The sequence below is a fragment of the Vanacampus margaritifer genome, chromosome 19 (genome assembly GCF_051991255.1).
Source record: "Vanacampus margaritifer isolate UIUO_Vmar chromosome 19, RoL_Vmar_1.0, whole genome shotgun sequence".
Taxonomy (NCBI): Eukaryota; Metazoa; Chordata; class Actinopteri; order Syngnathiformes; family Syngnathidae; genus Vanacampus; species Vanacampus margaritifer.
The window spans coordinates 18,134,326-18,148,738 of record NC_135450.1 but is presented as its reverse complement, the minus strand read 5'-3'; the positions used below and the strand labels follow the sequence as shown (position 1 = coordinate 18,148,738).

Here is a 14,413-nt window from a genome sequence, read left to right as displayed (position 1 = left end):
GACGGACTACGGAGGATAATGACGGTGGACCAATTCATTCTCTTTTGTGTTTGATCCAAACAAGACATTTGCAAACATTGACTTTGTAAACGTCAAGAAGCAAACGAGAGAGTTGAAAAAAATGGCGGCGAAAAAACATGAAATTGCTGACTTGACGTCTTATTTGCTTTCAACAAATGGTAAAAGATCAACAAGAATTGCTTAATGAATATTAATTGGGGGGGAAAAATAGTTTTGTATAAGCAATAAATGCCAACTGAAATGTGACCTCATTATTGGATGAAAAAATGTCTGTTAAAAATATTTGATGGTCAGCAAAGAAGACGCGCTTGGATGCGATTTGATTCGCTTTAGTTTGTGACGTCTTGCGACGGCGCGTGTCGGCAAAGCTAACGGCAGCCTTTTGCTTTGTCACACGCTTGCAGTCTGCATGGTGACCTCTGACCCGTGGCCGCCGTACAAGAAGACGACGATGCGCCTGTCGTGCTTTGCTCAACCTTCGCATTTTGGAGACGAGGACGAACTGGCGGGAATTCTTCTCATCACGGCACACCAAGTAGGGTTTTTTTTTTTTTTTTTGGGGGGGGGGGGGTTGTTTTCATGGCTGGACTCTTGTGAACACGCCTTAATATTATTAGCAAAGCAAGCGGTTACACATTGATGACACTTCCGCATTCGCCAACACCTGCAAGCTGCACGTGACCTCGCAAAAGTCTTCTTTGCGCACACGCGGGAACGCATTGAAAAGATGCATTGCATTGAAAAGGATTCACAACGAATTGATTTTGTAGCAAAGCTCTCAAAGTCTTTAAAAAACAAATAAAGGAGGAGTTGAAAATGTAAACAAGTGTTGCTTGAAGTCAGAAGACGAGCAGCAACAAGATGTCACACTTGCAACTTCACGTCTGACGGGTTTGTTTTCAAGATGGCCTCAATAATAACAACATGATGCATAATCATCAATGTACTTTTTTGTGTAAAAAGTTCAGGAAGAAAAAAAAAGACATTTCACATATAAATAAACATAACACTGAAGTGCATTTTTTTCTTTCGAAAAAATCTTTGAATTGTCATTAACAAAATGTCTTTGGTGGCAAAAGCCTGTTTCGATGAAGACGATTAATATTTCTTATCTGTGTGAATTGTGCGCTCTAAAAAACTGTTGGGTCAAAAATCACCCCAAAAGTGGGCTCAAATAAACAACCCCGAAACAACCCAAACATTGGCTTGCTTTGTGGGTTGTTCGTTTCTTTTGACCCAATTCAAAGTTAGGTTGGTTCATTTTTGACCCAGTTCAAATGGCTTCAAATGAATAAACCACAAAACAATTGTGGGTTATTATTTAATTTGACTCATGCAACGTTTTGGATGAAATAACTAAAAAAAAAAATGATGGTCTCCATTCATTTTTGACCACATTCAATTGTGTAATGCAATTAAGCCGAAAAGTTGGGTCAAACAAACCCAAAAAGTTTTTGTTTTTTTTTAGATGATTAGTTTAATAACTGAAAAAGTAAGTTGTGTTTTTTGATCGATAAGTTTGGGTCGTTCAACACGCAGAATGTTTAACATTTTTCAGTGGTTTTGACGAGCGAGCGAGAAATGTGGCTCGAGGTTTGAGAATTCTCTTCACTCCTCCTCTTTTGTCCCTCTTCACACTTGTTCATTTGATCAGATTCAATCGCTCGCATGTGCTTGACCGGACGGCGTCAGGAGGCAGACGTCTTCAATTACTTTTTTTTTCTAAATTATTATTATTATTATTATTATTGTTGTTGTTGTTGTCGTGGGCCAACTTGTACCGTCTGTCGGCGCGCGTGCATGCGGCCCTCGAGGACATGTACCCGGGAATGATGAGCAGCAACGTGCACGGGCAGCCCGGGTACGAGGGCGGCTTCCTGCACGCCGGCTCGTCGTCGGCGGCCTGCGCGTCGCCGGTGTACGTGCCCGGCACGCGCGTGCAGGTGACGCAGATGATCCCGGGCCTGCCTTACCTGCAGTCGGCCGCGGGCGCGGGCGCGGGTGCGGGCGCGTCCGGACACTCCGCTTGGCCTCACGAGTCGCCGTCCTACAACCACTCCGCGGCGTCCCCGCGCTTCAGCTTCGCCGCCAGCCCGGCGGCCAAGGAGCAAGTGGCGGCGGCGGCGGCGGCGGCGGCGGCGGCGGCGGCGGCCTCGTACGGAAGCCCGCTGGCGGCCAACGCAGGCCGAGAGCACTACGGCGGCGGCGGCGGCGTCCGGGGACTCGGCGGCGGTTCCGGCGGCTCCTACCACAGCCCCTACCCGGCCTACCTGAGCGGCAACGTGGGCGCAACGTGGCCGGCGTCCCCCTTCGAGAACCCGGCGGCGCTTCACGGCCTTCCGGCAGGCGCGCACGCGGCCGGCCACGCGCGACATCACAATATCGGTGAGCAGCTTTCGTTGACGCAAAAGTGCAATTGCCTTCAGAAATAAATAAATAAGTCAACTTGTCTTTTTAGAAGGAAGGCCCAAAAGTGACACATTTGAATGACATTCTCCCCTCACAGTCAAAAATGCATTTTTCTTCAGATTATAACAAAAATGCCAAACGAAAAAAAAGTGAACTGTCATGTCCTTGTTAAATGTCAACCAAATGAACTTTTGATTTAAATGTAAATGAAATCTCGCTTTTGCAAACTTCTGCTCAGGCACAACCACAACTTTTTCATTGTTGACGATTCAATTGTCGTTTAGCAAAATATGAAATATTTCCCTTCCAGAATAACAAATATTACTGCACGATGCTTTAATCACAAATTGATTTGGGGCAATAGTTACAAAATCAAAATTGTCTTATTCATACAAAAATAATAATAATAAAAATAAACTGTAAAATCAATGAAGAATTGTACAGCATTCATTTATAATATGCACTTCATGTAGGGAAAATCACGATTACATTTTTATTCAGGATGCAACTCTTTTTTTTTTTTCTTAAACCAGCACTTCAAACTGAATAATCAGGATTTCAACATATAAGAGACACCATTTTTATTACATCATTTCATTTAAAACAAATCAATTGCCGTCAAGAACGACACGCTCACACGACGCCTGAATTTCTTTCCAAGTGTTTCTTGATGTGATTGTGGAGATGAAATCTCATTCACGTTCTGCCACAATAATATCACCAAATCGGTTGATCAAATCAATCAAATCAAATTGATGAAAACAGAGTGAAAAAGATACGACAATTGATCCACTCCACCGAAAATCACATCAAAATAAAGCTGATCAGAAGCACTCAATCAATACAATCGTGTTGAAGACAACGCGTTTAATATCATCAGAGGGAAATTGCAGCTTTTTAAAATGACGTCATAGACATTTGTCCAACTTCACCGTTGATTTTCCCACTTTTTTCACCTTTGTCCTCCTGATTTTTTCTCAATTATTTTTTTATTTGCCGTCCTGATAAGGAGGCGGCGTGACATTTGCAGCGAGTGCATCAAGTGCCTTATTGTCTTGTGTTGACTACGCGAGCTTCCGCGCGCGCGCTCAAGGTTTGCCTTCCTTTGCTCGTCTTTTGTTTTGCTCTCAGCCTTGGACGGCAACTCGTCGTCGGGCCGCAACATTCGTATTAGGCGGCAGGCGGGCTGGAAAGAAAAAAGGAAAAAGAAAAGGAAAAAAAAGGGGGAAAAACATCCATTTGGACTTATGAGCTCCAACTAAGAAGTGCAGGTGGTCACATGTCACCTTATCTGAGCCCCCCAGAATAGTCAGCGAGACTCCGAGTCATTGCGTCTCTATTTCCAGACCTTTCTTTATCTTCTTGGGGGGGAAGGGGGGGGGGGGGGGGGGGGCAACCAGATAAGCATTGCCGGGGCCTGCACCTCCTGCTGGGGCACAAAAGCAGGGCTGGAAGCTTGATGCGTCTTTCTTCGAGTTCATCGATCCTAAAAAAATACCAATTCAAAAAAAATGTTTTGGTTGCGAAAATATCAAGAGAATGTCATTAAAGATAAAAAGTCCTTCACTTCATCACCGCATCAAAGAACAAATGACTCGTTGAGACATTTTCATATACTGTATAAACTATACGGAAAACCTACAGATGAGTCAGTAAAGGGGCGGGGCTTGCGCTTTGTGGCGGGGTTTGATGGTCTCTCGTTTGTAACAAGTCCAAAAAAAAAGTGATTACAGTTCTAATTCTTTCATCAAAATATACACGTTTCCTGCTGCAAACATCATTTAAACATGGATTTAACTCCAGTTGTCGAAAGTCCTCTGCTTTATGTCGAACAAATTGAAAACGTGCTCAATCGCGCTGTTTCTACTCGCGACCCTTCAAGTTCAAGACTGTAAATGTTTAGGATGGCCTGGAAAAGGCTTCTTGGGAGGAGCAAAATGGCGGCCGGCGGCGCCGCTTCTAAAGTCTCGGCCCGTGACGAGTCGCCCGCCTTCAACTTTGCCTTCAACTTGAGCTTGATTTGAAGCCACAATTTCAAGTGGTTTTGACGACAACAAATCTTCTGGTTACGTCGGCAGGTTCAATTGCGGGCGTTTTTCATTTTCAATCTCTCATTATAACACATTCGCTACCACCGACGACTATAGACGTCAGAGATCGTTTTTTGCTGGGTTGCCAGCGACGAAGTTCATTTTTGGTTGGATTTTGAAATGCAAGGAATCAAAGTTGCATTGTTATAACGTGCATCTTCAAATCAATTCCTTCATCCGTCGTCTTCATTTGATTTGATTTGATTATTTCATTGGTTAAAAAAAAATAGCATTTATTTATTTTTAAGACCATTGCATATAGCGTAGATGAAAAGTCTACACACCCCTGTTGAAATGACAGCCAGTTGTGATATTAAAGTAAGAGAGCACGGTCGTTCAACGGTTTTGAGCGCTGATAAACACGACATCTTTTTGAGAGGGGAAGTCGAAAATAAATAAGTGTCGTTGCAAAAGTGTGCACACCCTCTTGAATCTGGGACGTGGCTTCCAGCAACCAATCAACTCATCTCCTTCAAAAGCTGCCACCAAATCCCTCTCAGTAAGCCCAAGTTGTTCTAGTGATCTTTTCCTTTTTTTTGCCCTTCTAGCTGAAGCCCCAAGCTTTTGCTAACATTCGGACCGCTTCACAATTCCTCCCACCTGGACTAAATCCTCCATTTTGGAATGAAAGGCATTTCGCATGTTTGACGGTTGAAGTCGTCTCTTGGATGCGTCCGTGTGCTGACGATGCTCTGGCGTCCCCTTGCAGACCTTTTCGATGACTTTGCCGAGGGTCGAGAGTGCGTCAACTGCGGGGCCATGTCCACGCCGCTGTGGAGGCGGGACGGCACGGGGCACTACCTGTGCAACGCCTGCGGCCTCTACCACAAGATGAACGGCATCAACAGGCCGCTCATCAAGCCGCAGAGACGACTGGTGAGTCCCAAGCAAAGCGGGGACGCGCCGTCTTCGTCTTCGTGCCGCGTGTGGACGCACGCACGCACGCGGCACACATGACCTTACAAAGTCACCCCAAAAAGAGACACCGTGCTTTTCGTTTTCTTACCTCTAAACACATCGGAAATCATTTGTCGAAATGAGTTTGTTCATTTTCAGGTCATTTAAAGTTCCTTTAATGCCACTCCTTTTTTTTTTGACGCACGATTAATGGCTGCCGCTTACTTGCAAAGTCGTCAACATTTAGCGTGAATGATTTCATTTAATAACAATGCGCATATTTGTGGCGACTGGCGTCAAGTTGTATTTGACAATTTTCAGAATGTGCACAAATGTGCTTCATGTAAAAAGATGAGATAGTTGTTAATACGAAAAGAAAAATTGAAAACTGAGCTGTCACCGTCTTACAGATGCAATTATGCCATCTAGGGGCAGAAAAATGACCTCAACACAAACCAATATCAAACTTATTTTTAACTTTAACTCAATTGTATGAATTATTATGGAATGACTGCATCATTGTTAGTTTAACGTTCTGTTTGCACTTTATGTTATCAAGAGTATGAAAAATATTTTATTGTCCATTTTAGAACCTATAAAAAATTTGTGATTAATCGTGAGTTAACTATTGAAGTCATGCGATGAATTAGGATTCAAAGGACCGGAGTTTGCCACGTATGCTTTAAGGGCCTCCGTATTTCTCACCCTTTTGAAAAAACAAGACTCGTATAACATCCCTTTAAGGAAATGTGAACAAGACTCTTGTTATTCAAATAAGAGAAATGAGCGGTTTAGTAGAACCACGAAGAAAGAACTGCAACAAAGCAGTTTTTTTCCCCCCCAATAAAATGGAAGCCTCGTCCATTGTTGCTGTTTTGTGTCCCCGTTGCGACGCGCACCGCACGTCCGTGTCCTCCAGTCGGCGTCTCGGCGGGTGGGCCTGTCCTGCACCAACTGTCACACCACCACCACCACCCTTTGGCGACGGAACGTCGACGGCGAACCCGTGTGCAACGCCTGCGGCCTCTACATGAAGCTGCACGGGGTAAAAACTCAAGAGGAGGAAAAGCGCTTCATGTTTGTTCAATTGACGGAGAGGCCAAATCCGGTTTTTCGGCAGGTCCCGCGACCCCTCGCCATGAAGAAAGAAGGGATCCAGACCCGCAAGCGCAAACCCAAGAACCTGAGCAAGAGCCAAACTGGTTAGCTTCCAATTGTATTCATCAGACGCTACATGACCATATTTGGCCGCAACTTCCTGCCATGTTGTGTTTGTGTGCTCAACATCAACGCGGCGCCCCGCAGGACCGCTGAGCGCCGACGGGACGCCCATGACACCGAGCAGCACTCCCCGCGGCCCCGCCTCCTCCTCCTCCTCCCCCGCCATGAACGAGGAGGCCCGGCAGATCAAGTCGGAACCCGAGACTCTGGCTTTATACGCACACAACGGCGCACACGCGCAGGTACAAACAAATTGGACTTCACTTTTGTACGAGGGTTTGAATATTTGTTGACCTTTTGCAGCCGTTTTCCGCCCTGCCCGCCTACATGACGGCTCAAGGCGGGACCCTCGCTCTCAAGATGGCCCCTGGGGGCCACGCCGGCTCTGCGGGCTCCAAAGCCGAGCCCTGGAACAACCTGATCTTGGCTTAGAAAGAAACTGCGGAGCTTCACAGAGCAGCACCGTGACGAGCTTCGTTCCGACCGAGCGAGCGACCGAGCGAGCGACCGAGCGAGCGACCGAGCGAGCGACCGAGCGCTCTCTTGATTTGAAAAGCAGCTTTTGACAGCAACCCTGTGACACAATAAGCAGGTCAGAGTTCAATTTGCAGGTCAGTATTGACACATTTGCACACGCGCGCCGCAGCTGACGGAATCGTGCAACAGTGTTGACATTTCAGGGTTACTTGGCCAAGCTTGGGAAGTTTTAGCCACAAAATGTCCACATCATATTATCTGCAAAGTCTTTCAAATGATGGCAACATTTTCATTTTGTAAAGATCCCAAATTATTATTATTATTATTATTATTAAACTGGCCAGATGTTGTGTTAAAAGTCCATTCTTATATGGAGAAATGACATAAAGTGGCAAAGATCATTTGTCAATTTTCCTTATTTTACGCATTTCAACTTTTTGGGCTGTATTTTGTTTCCGTAGCCTCCTTTAGCTTGTTTGGGAATTTGTCAGACCGCGCTGCGTCACGCTGGGCAGACTGAGCTCGTGTTGGGTTTTTTGGCCGCCTGAAACTTTTGCGCAGCTAAAAGCAGGTGGAAGTTTACGCTTCCGCCAGGCACACAACGCTGAATTTCTCCTCCAGCAAGACGGCTGTGTTCACTCCCACCATGGCGCAGATGCCCCTTTGTAACTGACTGCGTGTTTACAAAAATACCACCAGAAAGAAAACTCCAGTCAGACCGCGCTTTGCACCCAAAAAGAGCCCTTTGTGTTCTTGTCTACTGGTTTGTGCTTCTGGCTTTGGCCATCCTGTTCCACAGTCTTATTTATTTGCAGGCAACATAATCGGCCAATTGGCATCCAGTTCAGCAAGCGCAAGCTTTCATTGTGTATCATAATGACTGTACAGTATTTTTTTGTGGCAAGTGTGTAAATGTGGTATATGATAACAACTATAGCAACTTTTATTGACATGCAATTAAGGGCTCTCCACTCCAGTATCTATTAAAAGCATTGATATTTTTTTGGGCTCGGTTGCAAAAAGTCAGAAGGCGCATTTGACGTGACACGACCAACACTCGCTTCTCTGTGTGCTGCAACACGATGCAAATGTGTTGAGATGACATGTTGTCATTTATGTTTAATAAAGAGAAGTCAACTTGTTTATTTTTCAACATTTAATTTCAGTCTTGTTCTATCATCTTTAGCATTTTAAACAAATAATAGAAATACGGTGTCCTTAATTTCTCACGACTCTGGGTTAGGGTTAGGCTTTGTAATTGCCTGTAGATGCCACAAGATGGCAGCAAAGCATAACTTTTTTTTTTAAGACAGTCCTGCGGAAAGGAAGGTCCTCCTCTCAGCTTGGCTCCGTGACGCCAAAAGACGAGCTGAAAGCAAACCTTTTAGAAATATCACACATGGGGAGGTGAGTTTTTCAGCGTGTAACAGGTAAGTGCATACCACAAATATGCCGGACAACACCAACACTGCGATTGCTTTTTTTTAAATGATTTTCCAATGGAGAATATTCCATTTGTATTGGATAGGTCAGTGATTCCCAACAAGTGTACCGCAAGAAATGATCCAATTAATTTCACTTAAGTGGTCTGGAAAACAATATTTACAACAAATAATGTGTCTTTGTTCGACTAGCTAAACTTGACATATCATGACGTGCTATAAAATTAAAGACAGATTATAGAATTAACCTGTGTATCAACCTTTTGTTCCATTTTTTTTATTAGTTGGTGTCTACTAAATTATAATTATAGTAACTAACCCTAACCCTAACCCTTAAATAGTTTGTGTACCTTATGTAAGTAATCATCAAGCTATTGTGTAAGTGCGTGATTTCCAATATTTTTGTATTTTCAATATCAAAAGTGGGCGTTCCTCTCACAAGCGGACCAATCGCGGCCTAGTGTACGTTCCCACGAGCCTTGTGGTTGCCAGGTTGGATTACACCTGGGATGATGAATGAACAAAGAGCCAATGAAAAGCCGAGCTGTGGTGACGTACGTGAAGGCGGGACGTCACACCAGCCGCTCCGCTCGCTCATTGGCCACTGCCGCTCTGAGCCCATGCGATGGCAGCCAATGGGAGGCGTGAGTCGATCTGGCCTCAGCCGGGAGACTGAAAGCGCAGCCCAGTCCTTCAATATAGCTTCGCGCATCTTTCCATTTTTCTCCTCGTAGATGGAGAGCATCCACGCGCATATTTTTCACGCTTCCTACTGTCCGATTAAGGAGGCAACATGGACGTCGTCAAGTCTCTGGGACACCCGGAAGAGATTTACAACCTCTTGAAATTTAAAATGGGAGCTTGCCGAGCCGTCATGCCCAAATTGGATTACGTGAGTAAAAATGGAAAAACATGTCATCTAAAGGGAGAGAAATAAATCAGCTTTCATATCTTCTACAAGATGTTGGCTGACTTTTCATGTAAGAGTTTTGACCGCTAATCCCACGTTTTTAATGCCAATGTCACCCCGGCAAGTATCAACACGGACGACTCAAAACGTTGTTTTATTAGTATAAATAAATGAGCAATACATTCCAGAACGTTGCAGCATACAGTATGACGTCGACGTGTTCGCAAATGGCGTCATTTTAGAAGTGTCGATCCAGTGTTGAGCCACAGGTTTGTGCTATTACACTTGTCCGCCACTAGATGTCGACAGAGGTTAGTGTTTTGTGATGTTACAACTGGCACCGAAACATTTTGCAGTTACGCTCCTTGTTATACAGTCTCAAGTTGTGCAAAAAAGTACTGAAATATTAAATACATGAATATCTTATTAACAGATAAGATGCAGTTTTAACCTTTAATTTTTTTTATTTAATAAAAACTATTTTGAACATTTAATTAGGTATATTTTTGGATGAACGAATGCGCCATATATTTATGCTTACACTGACTCGTCTTAAGAGTGAGTGTACGTCGTAAACGGAGCTTCTTTCCGCGTTTATTGACACATGCAATATGGCGGCGACGGTGACGAACGAATCACTCTCAAATATGGCGTCCATTTGAGCACGTCTAGGAAAGTAGTTGCTGAGGAAGGCGGGGCTCCCCCGTCGCGACTCCAACAACACGTTGAGTGGCGTTGGAGTGCCAAGTGCCCCCTCCAAGGTTGGCTCGGGACTCCGCTGCTCGCCCTCTGCGTCTGCACGCCGCCCAAAGCAGCCAAGCCGCCGCGGCGTCCTCACGCACGCCCGCTCGGCGCACGCCCGCTCGGGCTCCACTGACGTCGCATGGCCGCCGGGGCGTGCTGCAAGTGTCCCATCTCGCTGGCCGTGCTCAAGCGCTCCCTGTCGGCGGCGCCGCGGGGCCCGACGGCCGCTTGCCCCCGCTCGCTGCTGCTGTCCGGTCGGAAGCGCGACGGCGAGCGGGGCCTGCGAGAGGCCGCCCGCTCGGCGAGCGTCCCGAGAGCGGCGGCCATCGGTCGTCACGCGGCCTTGTGTTGTCTGTCGTGCCAGGAGTCCATGAGCCAGAGCCTGAGGACGTGCTACGTGTACCTGAACCAGACCAGCAGGAGCTTCGCGGCTGTCATTCAGGCCTTGGACGGCGAGCTAAGGTGAGGGGGGGAGAAAAGGAAGGAGGGGGGAGGTGGGGGTTGTCGTACACAAACAAGCGTGGCCTCCGCCGACAGGGGCGTGTCCCCATGGTCCGCGCGCCAGTCGGATTCACGTAACGCGTAAGGCTGCACTATTATTTATTTTTCTTCACTATTGTAAGCACAATTGGGAATCACAATCATTTATCGTATCAGGGATATGATTTTGACAATGCAGTCAAACAAATATAATACAATTAAAAGGTCCATTTTACACAATTCAATCATCAACAACCCAACATTGCATTTATATGACATCAAACATTCACTCACACAAAACATACCTCCATTTAAAAGCAAAGGTAAATGGGCTTAAGCTTAATAGACTAAAGTCATTTATTCATCCCGACATATGATACAAAACATTCACTTGCCCATTGCCACATAAAAGATTTATTTATTTATTTTACAAAAGATTAGTTATTTATTTTTTACAGTTAATTACACTTGTTTTTCTTTAAGCAGGTTTACTGCACCGCTTTTAAGCAAACACTATCAAAACCATTTCAGGGAGAAATTAAACTTTACAAGAATTATTTTAGAATAAATGTCAATTGGTTAAACAAACATGAATTGTGTAGCGTGTGTGTAACATGCTGCCTTATTTGGTCATCTTAATGAAGCCTCAACCTTGCTTTCGCCCCCTTGTGGTTGGATGACCACTTGTTGAGAAAATTGCTCTTCTTCTTGTAGACACGCCGTGTGCATTTTCTACCTGGTGCTGCGTGCGTTGGACACGGTGGAAGACGACATGAGCATCCCCCTGCACAGGAAGGTTCCCATGCTCAACGATTTCCACTCGTACCTGTACCAGGACGCCTGGAGCTTCAGCGAGAGCCAAGAGAAAGACCGGCAAGTTCTGGAGGACTTTCCCACGGTCAGCAGCTTTTCCATCCAAAGGCCGCAAACGTTCTTTTTGCGCTTTGGGGTCAATATTTGTCAATGCTCAGATATCGTTGGAATTCCGAAACCTGGCTGAAGAATACCGCGAGGTGATCTCGGACATCTGCCACCGCATGGGGGTGGGAATGGCCCAATTCCTGGAGAAGAAAGTGGGATCCATGAAGGAGTGGGACGAGGTGACAAGCCTTCTTTTCTTACTCCAACAGCTCCAAAAGTCACGTTCACGCATTTGTTTCCAAGTTCGACTGAAAAGACTGACAACGATGTGCTTGGCATCAGCAGTTCTCTGGTGCCGTTTTCACATGCAGTCAGCAAAAAAAAACAAGCCGAAGCAAACATTTGCCGTTGTGTGTGCAGTATTGCCACTATGTGGCGGGGCTGGTGGGCATCGGCCTGTCCCGCCTCTTCTCGGCGTCCCAGCTGGAGGAGCCGCAGGTGGGCTGGGACGCCGACTTGGCCAACTCCATGGGCCTCTTCCTGCAGAAGACCAACATCATCCGAGACTATCTGGAGGACACCAAGGAGGGGCGGGCCTTCTGGCCGCAGGAGGTGCGAACGCAATATATTTGCATTGCATGCATCGCTTCACTTGCTTGTTGAACAATTTGACGCAGTTGTGTTTTGTGAACGCGAGGCGTGGAGCCAGTTTGCGGGCCGTCTGGAGGACCTGGCGCAGCCCGACAAGTTGGAATCGGCTCTGGCGTGCCTCAACCTGCTGGTCACGGATGCGCTGCGCCACGTGCCGGACGTCATCGCCTACCTGGCGCGCCTGCGCAACCAAAGCGTCTTCAACTTCTGCGCTATCCCGCAGGTGAGGCCAACGGGGAGGGAAGACATTGGAATGCATTTTAGAGTAGAGTAGCAGAGTAGAAGAGATCAACCAGGGCCATGTTGCAAAGAAACTCAATTACTCACAATTCTAGATACATTTGGGAATAACGATGAAACTTAGCTATATTCTAATGTTAATTGCTGCAAAACGGATACAAATATACTTTTTTTTCCTGATGAAAGACGAGCCGCTAATCTTTCTTTTGGTAGGTTCCATGTTTTTATAACCATAGAACACAATATTCTGTGGTCCTTGCAAAATGAGTCAACATTCAGTAAAACGGCCAAGAGCAAAGGGGGTTGCTTCAGTCAAAATGGCTGCCAGTCAATGAGTTAAGAAAAAAGTCTGCGCAAGGAGTGTCAAAATGAGTGCGTTCATTTTGAGTTAAAGGTCCTTTAACGCCACAAATGTTTTTAATGCACGATTATTGACGAAAGCCTTTACAGGCGCAATTCCAGTCGCAACTCAGCAGACACGTCCACATCTAAATTGCATCTGTTTAAAAAATAAAGAAATGAATTTAAAAAAATAATAATAATTGCTATAACTCGATATTTTTCTCTGAAAAATTGGACGGGGGACAAAAAAAGTGTGCAAATGTGAATCCTGGGGTGGCAAACTGTGAGTTCATGTTGACTTATGTGCAATTCCTTTGTTGAGCAGGTGATGGCGATAGCGACACTGTCGTCGTGCTACAACAACCCCAGAGTGTTTCAGGGCGTGGTGAAAATCCGCAAGGGACAAGCCGTCACGCTCATGATGGAGGCCACCAACATGCCGGCCGTGCAGAACCTCATCTGCCAGTACAGCCAAGAGGTGGCCATCTTTTTTTCTCCATCGCTTTTCAAATGTACAATCAATAAGTGCAGACCACCTGTAAGGCCTCCTTGATGACAGGAACAAAAGTCCAAAGGACGTCCAGCAATCGGCAACCTTTCCAACCGCTGCGTTTCCTTCGCAGATCCTGCGCAAGGTTTCGCCGGCCGACCCGTCCCGGGACGAGACGCTTCGCATCCTGGCGCTGATTCGGGAGAAATGTCAGACGTCCGGCCTGCCCGTCAGGAGCCCCCACCTGTCGCCCGTGTACCTGTCGGCAGCCATGCTGCTGGCGGCCGTCAGCTGGCAGTACCTGAGCGCCGCCGCCGCGCAGTCGCAGGCGGCCGCCGACATGCAGGGACAGTAAATGCGGACGACGCCAGATGGCGGCGCGTTGTAGCAGGTTGCGTGCAGGGAGGCTGTTGGGCTGGACCGACACCAAAATGCTCTTCGGTATTTGTAAGCTCGCATGTTCCTGTGGCTGCAGAGTGAAGTGTGGAGAGTCTCAGTCATCCCAAAAATGCACACGCGATCCTTCGTTTTTTTCTACTCTTGTCATTTTGCTACAGCGGCCGGCCGGGAAAATCTGCTTCTTTCTTGGCCTGCACTGACACAAAACACACTCGCTTCAAAACAAAGCAAGAAATACATTTTAAAAAAACTGCGTGGCACCAGCTTGACTGATGGACTCAAATTGGAGTGGAAAGGTCAGTGGTCACGTGATCCATGAAAAAAAAAATACTCTTTTTTAGGGGGGGTCCTAATATGGACTCAGCATGGCGTCAAAGTTTGATGGACAAAATGGACGCAAAATGTGGTGGACGATAACGACACAAAGGAAAGTCTCGCAATTGAACAGGAAGTCGGCCATTTTGGACAAAGTTCATCCATGATTTTTTTTTTTTAAGTGTCCGCTGCCTCCACTCTCCAAAAATGATTGTTTTTGTTGGACTTTGTTTTAAGTTGTAGCTTGTATTTCGCATATGACAAATAAAAATGTATTCTGTCAGTTTCCAAATCGAGTGGAAATCTGTTTCCTATTTTGTACTAACGCGCGCGCGACGAAGGCACAGCTGGCGAAGCGAGGCAAGCGTTGCCATGTCACGTGATCGGCGTCGTCCGTCGTGCTAATCAAGAACAATTTTCAGCT

The 14,413-nt window shown here is 46.2% G+C and overlaps 2 protein-coding genes across 4 annotated transcripts; both read left to right on the top strand.

Moving 5' to 3' along the window:
- The first annotated feature begins 573 nt into the window (after positions 1 to 573).
- Positions 574 to 8,257, top strand: gata4 (GATA binding protein 4). The gene is made up of 6 exons (XM_077552037.1): positions 574 to 2,406; positions 5,230 to 5,396; positions 6,337 to 6,462; positions 6,538 to 6,619; positions 6,723 to 6,880; positions 6,942 to 8,257. Exons 1-6 carry the CDS (start codon positions 1,839 to 1,841, stop codon positions 7,068 to 7,070), a joined length of 1,230 nt encoding a protein of 409 aa, XP_077408163.1. The 5' UTR covers positions 574 to 1,838; the 3' UTR covers positions 7,071 to 8,257.
- A 270-nt stretch (positions 8,258 to 8,527) lies between these two features.
- fdft1 (farnesyl-diphosphate farnesyltransferase 1) lies at positions 8,528 to 14,281 on the top strand. 3 transcript variants are annotated; one of them, XM_077552031.1, is made up of 8 exons: positions 8,528 to 8,545; positions 10,576 to 10,673; positions 11,406 to 11,589; positions 11,663 to 11,791; positions 11,973 to 12,164; positions 12,250 to 12,426; positions 13,111 to 13,263; positions 13,409 to 14,281. In XM_077552031.1, exons 2-8 carry the CDS (start codon positions 10,582 to 10,584, stop codon positions 13,628 to 13,630), a joined length of 1,149 nt encoding a protein of 382 aa, XP_077408157.1. In that variant the 5' UTR covers positions 8,528 to 8,545; positions 10,576 to 10,581; the 3' UTR covers positions 13,631 to 14,281. The 3 variants fall into 3 exon arrangements, with proteins under 3 accessions (XP_077408157.1, XP_077408155.1, XP_077408156.1); XM_077552030.1 differs by lacking the exon at positions 8,528 to 8,545 and adding an exon at positions 8,583 to 9,449; XM_077552029.1 differs by lacking the exon at positions 8,528 to 8,545 and having other exon boundaries at positions 8,580 to 10,673.
- The last annotated feature ends 132 nt before the right edge of the window (positions 14,282 to 14,413 follow it).

Excerpts from the sequence above, each read along its gene's own strand:
- gata4 (XM_077552037.1), top strand. The coding sequence starts at position 1,839 with ATGTACCCGGGAATGATGAGCAGCAACGTGCACGGGCAGCCCGGGTAC. Across the intron at positions 5,397-6,336 it reads TCAAGCCGCAGAGACGACTG|TCGGCGTCTCGGCGGGTGGG; the intron begins GTGAGTCCCAAG and ends CGTGTCCTCCAG. Across the intron at positions 6,463-6,537 it reads TCTACATGAAGCTGCACGGG|GTCCCGCGACCCCTCGCCAT; the intron begins GTAAAAACTCAA and ends GTTTTTCGGCAG.
- fdft1 (XM_077552029.1), top strand. The coding sequence starts at position 10,351 with ATGGCCGCCGGGGCGTGCTGCAAGTGTCCCATCTCGCTGGCCGTGCTC. Across the intron at positions 11,792-11,972 it reads CCATGAAGGAGTGGGACGAG|TATTGCCACTATGTGGCGGG; the intron begins GTGACAAGCCTT and ends TTGTGTGTGCAG. Across the intron at positions 13,264-13,408 it reads TCTGCCAGTACAGCCAAGAG|ATCCTGCGCAAGGTTTCGCC; the intron begins GTGGCCATCTTT and ends TTTCCTTCGCAG.